The sequence below is a fragment of the Macrobrachium nipponense genome, chromosome 20 (genome assembly GCF_015104395.2).
Source record: "Macrobrachium nipponense isolate FS-2020 chromosome 20, ASM1510439v2, whole genome shotgun sequence".
Lineage (NCBI taxonomy): Eukaryota > Metazoa > Arthropoda > Malacostraca > Decapoda > Palaemonidae > Macrobrachium > Macrobrachium nipponense.
This window is the reverse complement of record NC_061089.1, coordinates 72,050,331-72,057,830: the sequence shown is the minus strand read 5'-3', so window position 1 is coordinate 72,057,830 and position 7,500 is coordinate 72,050,331. Positions and strand designations below refer to the sequence as shown.

At 38.7% G+C, this 7,500-nt stretch overlaps 1 protein-coding gene and 1 pseudogene across 5 annotated transcripts in view; both read left to right on the top strand.

The window, feature by feature from the left end:
* The window catches only part of LOC135195017 (ubiquitin-like modifier-activating enzyme 1), a 99,105-nt gene that overhangs the window by 46,452 nt on the left and 45,153 nt on the right, over positions 1–7,500 (top strand). Inside the window, exon 1 of one of the 5 annotated variants that reach the window (XM_064221304.1) lies at positions 6,603–6,818. The exons of the other annotated variants lie outside the window; for them this stretch is intronic. Within the exon in view, the coding sequence (XP_064077374.1) occupies positions 6,618–6,818 (201 nt within the window). The 5' untranslated portion in view covers positions 6,603–6,617. Of the gene's footprint in view, positions 1–6,602; positions 6,819–7,500 lie in introns of those variants that run through there. 5 annotated transcript variants of the gene reach the window in all.
* The window catches only part of LOC135195515 (ubiquitin-like modifier-activating enzyme 1), a 139,275-nt pseudogene that overhangs the window by 120,488 nt on the left and 11,287 nt on the right, over positions 1–7,500 (top strand).

Below are 7,500 nucleotides of genomic sequence, written 5' to 3'. Positions count from 1 at the left end.
CTTGAAGTAAGCAACATTTGTGCTTAAATAGCATGAGTCCCAGTTCCTTGACCTACAAGAATCAGAGGGGCGTTCTTCACGTAAGGCTTCCCCCATGTGTGTGTGTGCGTGTGTGTTACTCTGGTCCAGCTGAATCTGACATACAAGACAATATAGCTGACTGCACAACCTTCCTTGGAAGTCTCGGATCGAGGACGACCTATACTGTGCGTGTGGTAGGGAATAATACTGTAAATGTGTTCAGAAGTGTGTGTGTGTGTGTGAGAGAGAGAGAGGGTCGTGTTGTACGTGGGAATATTAATGCTGGGCGCTGTGTTGTGTTGTTGCGAAGTATATATATTAGATTTGCAAGGGGAGAGGATCCAGCGTGTGTTTGGTGCCATTTCTGATAAGTGCCAGTGAAGAGACATTGTTATATGGAAATGAAATATTCCATATGAACGTTTTCCAGGCGTTGCGTTAATGAGACTGTACTCTTGATCCAGTCTTTTATATTCTTGATCTAGTCTTATAAGTCGTAAGTATGTTTTGTCTTCATAACTTCATGATACTGAAGTCTAGTCGAACATGCAACATGGAAGGTTTTTGTAAGCCACTCGTTGAAGGGTGTAAATTACTGGTCTTAACCTGTCATGTGTCAGCTTTTATTCAGTATTGAATACGGACACGTATCAGTACTGTTAGTAAAATGAATTGCTTCTAGTGGGATTGCCAAGAATGTAACCTATAGCGTATGAAATTAGCATGTGGCTTATGTTGTGCGTTTGAAAGAAAACTCGTTTAAGTAATGCTTTGAATGTTCATTGTCGAGTTGTTGCAATTAACCAGTTGAAGACGGTTTCATCGCAATCCATTCCACTTGAGGCAAACGTTTTTATCCTTAGGTGAAGCCTTTGATTTCAAGCTAAGAGTTTTGATTAGCTGTTGAATTCAGTCATAACCTAGATTGAACCTTCTGGTTCAACTGAAAGGTTTGGAGAGTCACCTACAGTAATCCAAAAGCAAATGAGGAGAAGAATATGGACATATAAGAACCCACAAAGCTTTTAACCAAATCTCTCTCTCTCTCTCTCTCTCTCTCTCTCTCTCTCTCTCTCTCTCTCTCTCTCTCTCTCTCTCCGAACATTCGTTTCAACATTTACAGCGCTGTGAATGACCATATCGGTTTCAGTGCTTGGGCCTTCGGCATAGATTTTATATTCTTTTGTTTCTAATTCCAGTCCAAATATATTTGGCCAGATATGTTGAATCATAGTTTTGGGGATCCCTATTTAAAAAAAGAAAAAAAACTGAAGAAGTGATGCCCAACCTCCGGAAGATAGTGTTGTGTGTGTAAAAAAAAGGGGGGGGGGGGTTGTTGTTAAACCACCTCGGCACACGCCCGAAAACAGATACCCCAGATCTATTTCATTTCACACCTTTGGGGGGGGGGGGGGGGGATGACTGAATGGGCGTCGTTAGGAGGATACGCGGAATTTGAAGGTCTTCAGCAAAGCCTGAATCTCTCGGTATGCCATTATTATTGGCGCCTCAGGAGGCAGCTACTTTAATAAAAGGACTCGACTTTCTCATTGGCGACAGGGGAGACCCGATATTGGGTTAATGGCTTCCTCCGCGCTGTCGCCGGTATTGGGTTAATCTCTCTCTCTCTCTCTCTCTCTCTCTCTCTCTCTCTCTCTCTCTCTCTCTCTCTCTCTCTCAACGAGGTAATCCTCTCGGCTCCGGAGGTGTGGAACTGGTCATCTGGTAATTTTTTTTTCTCTCTCTCTCTCTCTCTCTCTCTCTCTCTCTCTCTCTCTCTCTCTCTCAAATGATTTAACTTTCTGGGAAGGGTAAACCAATATACTAATGCTGTAGCAGCATCAATAATTCACCGCTGAGCAGCGAGACGGAACTTTCAGATTTATTGAATAGGTGCGATTGACTCGAATAAGAAGTCTTCGTTGCATATTCATTATGCATATCCAGTATTTTGCTTTATTTCTGGTCTCTCTAATACCCCCCAGTAGTTCGCAGTAACGCCGTGAGAGGTGATGTGATAGAATGTGCCCTTTGGCATTCTTTAGCAGGATTCCATGCTAACTGTATGTATATATATGCAGTCATCAGCCCTGGCCTGGCGTTTCATGAATACAAAAAAACTGAAAGTTCATATTTCTGGTCGATGACTCTGAGCTGCCAGGCTTTCACAAACCTTTTGATTTCATTGATTTTTTTTCCCCATTTTGTTTACGCTGTGCCCATAGGGCCCCTTATCAGTGCAGCTTTATTCATTTAATGTTTTGTTTGTTGTTGTTGTTGTTGACTCGGGATTAGTCAGTCACCATATTTGTTTTCCATTCGTCTTTTGTCTTGCTGTGACTTGTTTGAAAAGATCGACTTTTGTTTGATTGAAAAGAAGTTGTCTGAAGAATAGAATGTCAACAAAGCCTTGTTTACGCTACAGTATTACATTTATTTGGTGTTGAGCCTCTTAAGATATCAAAGTAATTTATGAGCGATGCTGTAAGAAGCTGAAGTACTTGCGGTGTTTGAAAGCTTAACTCGATAAATGCGAGTTTGACAAGAGTATTACATTTATATGTTGTTTAGCCTCTTCTGCTCTCAAAATATACTATACTATTTGTATAATACTATATATGAATGATGTAGAGATCTAAATTATACTTTCAACGTTCAAAAGCTAAATTCATTGAGTGTGGGGTTGACGAACATTTTTCTAACTGTAAAACCCAAGTAGAAGAAATCCGGAAGTAGGGAAGGGGGAAGGGGAGTGGTTGCGGTAGATAACAGGAACGATACGGCCACTCGATACAATCACACACACACACACACACACACACACAGCGAATGCACCTGTCGTGAAATATCATATTGTGTAAGTCGCCACCATTTAGGGGGCCTAGATGTGGAAGAAACACGTGTCGCTGAAAGATAATAGGTGGATCAGTTCAAGCTATAAAGGGTTTTTAGGGGTCGGGAGAGGGGATGGGAGGGAAAGGGGGAGGAGGAGTTGGTTGCTTCATGTTCTTGAGATGTTGGGGCGTAAAGTTACAGTATTAGTTTCTTTTCCCCTTTTTTTTCTATATATAAATTGCCGAAATGAATATGAATTTGTTGTGTGCTTTCTGATCATGAATAAATTAAGAAAAATCTGTTGTTATAGTATCGCTTTTAGTATATTTTTTGTTATTCGGAGGTTTTGCGATAAAGTTTTAGTAGTGATATATTCATCATGTGAAAGAAAGTAGACTAAAGCTGCTTACATACTATCATGTTCTTAGGACACCAGTACTCGAGGGAAAGAAAATGTATGTGCTTGTCTTGTGAAACCAGTTCTTTTATGAATTACACTTACATTTAAATGTTACATTTACTGGATAGACCCAGGAGCCTTTAAATTGAAACTGCATAAATGATCAGGCCTCAAATAAGGTGTCTCCAGTTTAGAATATCCAGGGGAAGTGATTATTCTGGAAAATAATTGTATGCAGAAAATCTCTTGCTATCATCAGAGTAACCCTGTCCATAGTCATCCTATTGGTATTTCCGCTCGTAGGTGTACCTTAGATTGTTTCTGGTCATAACGTGTTTGCCTCTTTGTATAATCATGTCTGTACAGTGTAGTACATGCTTGTGAGGTTGGGGTTGTGCTTGGAACTCTAGATTAACAGTCAGGTAGTTATTTTTCTCGTTTCGTTATGATTGATATTTTCTCCTTACTTTTTTTTCCATTGTTCTAGCATTCCTTCAACCGTAATGAGGAAGTCAAGTCATTATATCCCTTCGTTTTCTTGGTTCTCGTGTCCATTTCTCCTTCATTTTCCTGCTTCCCGTGTCCACTTTTCCCGTCTTTTCTTGCTTCCCTTTGTCACCCTTTCCTTTCTTTTTTCATGGTTCCGTTCGCCACTTTTCCGTTTCCTGCTTTGTTTGTCCACGTCCTTTCCTTTTCCTGCTTCCTTCCACTTATCCCATCATTTTTCTGCTTCCTTTATCCACTTCTCCCTTCTTTTTCGTGCTTCCTTGGATCGTGGCTAGATACGAAAGTATTTTAAGGACCTCGCTTAGTGTCTGCATTGCATATCAAAACACAAATTGAGAAGTACTTCAGGAAATCGATCGTAAACTTGGAAAATTTCACAACCTGAAATATTCATGTTGAGATCATGCGTAATTCATGTCAAAAGATGGCGTTGGTTGGAACGGTAGAACTTAAGAGGGGCGCTCAAAGGCACAGTAGTAGTTACTGTGGTTTCCATTCACGGTGTTAGACTATTAATTGAAATCTATAGAGACTTTGGTTTGCACGAAGGGCCATTGCAATTTTTTCTTTGATGTATTTGATAACCAATATTGTATATCAAGTATAAGTGATACCTTTTATAGATTTGAAGCAAGCCGTTCCATTTTTATCGAATGTCCTTTAATATTTAAACAATATATACTATCGTTCTGTGTTATTCATGATTATTGCATTCTTCTGGAACTTGAACAAGCACCCGCTTAAAAAATCGGTAAAGCGTGTCCTCTTAAAAAATCGGGAGGTGTACTATATATATACGTACATATAAAGTGGAGGAGAAAGGAATGTGTTTACTAGCCCCTCTGGTCGCTCTCGGGGTTACACTGGATTGACTGGAATTCCAATACTCACAGGCAGCGATTCCGCTAATTACAATACCTCTCCTCTCACTAGGACTAACATCCTTTGTTTTGTAATTTCTACGGGAGTATTTTTGTGGCTCTGGTCTCCGAGTGGCCGGGGTATTTGTCATTACTTTTGGGATTCGTTAAACCTAGCAACCAAAAGTGATTGGCTTCGCGATAGGTACGTTTATTTGCTTTGCCGAATTGCGTCGTAAGGTGTAGCGCACTTGCGTGGTGTGTGGGCGGCTGTAATACTGTTCGCCCTCATATTTGTGACAGTTGGGACTTACTGGTTGTCACATTTACTGGTCTCACCACAAATGGTGACTATACAGCCAATGTTTTTCATACACATCGTCTAAAGTTTCTTAACGCCGTATAGATACAAATCACCTTCCAGACGAAGTTGTTTTGACTTCTCTGCATTCGAGAAAGTGGGGGGGAAGAGACGTCATAGGAGAAATCGATATCTCTCGAATGCATTTTTTTTTTCTTTCTTTTTATTAAGAGTTCATCGTATGCGGCATTCTTCCAACACGCTATGATGCCACAGGGAGGGGGAAATCAGCCCAGTGGAAAACTCACAGCCGAAGCTCCTGACCTAAGTTTACCTATAACGTAATGAACTAGTTGTGCAATTAGTACATAATTGTTTTTTAGTGCAAGGAGCAAGTATATTAACCTAAATTACTACTAGAAAATCCTCTCTCTCTCTCTCTCTCTCTCTCTCTCTCTCTCTCTCTCTCTCTCTCTCTCTCTCTCTCTCTCTCTCTCTCTCTCTCATTTACTCATCTTTAAAGGAAGCGGCACTTTTTAGGTATATAAAGGTGCCTTAACATGCATTTCATGTTTTGCTCTAGTTAGATGACATGTGATTAAAAATGTAAGTGGATAGGTAAAGTAACTTAATTTTCATTACCTTAAAAAATAAGTCATGGGTTTTTTATTGTTTTTTTTTTATCTTTAAAGCACAATCATATTATTTTTATTCTATGCTTGAATGATGTACTGTTCCCACTTGAATTGTTACCTTTCTATAATGCAAAAGTACTGCAGTGTTGTATAGTACTCTGTTGTGCTAAAGTTAAGTGCGCTTTTAGTGGTTACTGCAAATGAGTAATATCTCAATTTCTAGACCTTAGGAAACAGAAAGTACATGTGACAGTGTCTATTAGAAGGTTGAGTTTATAAAATGCATAGCTATTTGGATATGGAAGAAGGAGAATCCCTTTTAAAAAAGTTGAAAGTATCAATGTATGTGTATACATAGATGTGGAAAAGGAAAACTTTGTTTTTAAAGAGGTATGTACAGTATAATGAAAACCAACAAAACATTATTGCATAGATGAATATTGGCATAATTTTTGAAAAATGGTCAACAGTGAAAATTATAATTGACAATATGTCCGATGGGATTAGTAACGGGGTCGATTGAAGTAATAACATTTATTTTTTATATATATAGATTCAGTTCATAGTGTTTTGTTTAATCTGCAAAGGCTATTGCCAATGATTTTAAAATTGAAACACTTGTCCACATAATTAATTTCTGAAACTGTTCTTGAAACACTTGTCCACGTAATTAATTTCTGAAACTGTTCTGTGGCAACTCAATATGGTGCTTTTCATTTAACTTTTATTTCATATTTTGTCGGTCAGTAGGTACTACATATATATAATATATTTATATTATACTTTTGGAGCTTGAATTTCCTATTTACTGGGGCTATTTTGATACATTTTTATTTTACATTTTTTGTCGAAACAGCATATGTATTGTTCTCAGGAAATATTTTCTAGTGTAGTTGGTTGCAATTCACTGTCACAGCCACGTGAAAGTGATTCATTATTGTTGCTTTGCAGGGATATTGATGTAAGTTATGTAGTGTGTGTGGTTTTGTACCTCTGAAGGGGTATTTAAAGGGGCAAGCTGGAGAAAGCTGTGGCCACACATATGCGCTTTTTGGGCGATGGGGTCTGCTTGCAGCAATGAGGCTCCTTATGAGGATTATAGCGAACCCAGCTCCCCAAGGTTCAAAAACCTATTTTACCATCAAAACTTCAGTCAACAAACATCTCCTACCAAGACGCATTACCCAATCTCACAGTGTAGCTTTCAGTCAGTTGACATAGAGTTGACCCCTCCCGTAAATCAACGACGAAAACCATGGGTATTGTAGCAAACGGTGGAACAGTTGTCTGTCCTGTATGATGTACTTGACCCTGTTTGAAGTTTTGCCAAAGGGGAGGAGGAAGTGCGAATGCATTTTAGCTACGTACTTATTAGTTATATTTGAAGGTTATGATTTTGGAAGGTTTTAGTTGAGGTTGTGGTAAAGTAAAATACTTTTGGTATATTCAATTACTTGGTCACATCATAAAGGGCAGCTTTTATCAGTGTTGTTTGGCAAAGCACAGGTGCACGGTTGCCTTGAATCATCTGATAGACATTTATCTAGCTTGAAAATAAGCACTAGTCTTGCAGAACACACATGGTTAGAATGCACTGCTTTGTCAAGGATGTGAATGGGATTACTGTGCTTATATTTTGTGTGCTGCAGAAAGTGTCAACCATTGATATAATCTTAAGAGAAGTTTTGTATGTCGAGCAGGTACATGAGTTTAGAATTACATTGAAAAGTATTTTAGATTCTGTCATTTTACTCATTTTAGATAAGTTTTATTGCAGATGTTAGTAAAGTAAAAGGTTCAACAAAGGCATTTATGCTAGTTTTATGTTTGTTTGCACATGAATTGTACGATTGAAGAAACAGAACACTCACAAAGAGCACTAACGGGAAATATTTGAAGCTTACCTTTGAAGGACTGAGATCAAGAGTGCAATAACTTATT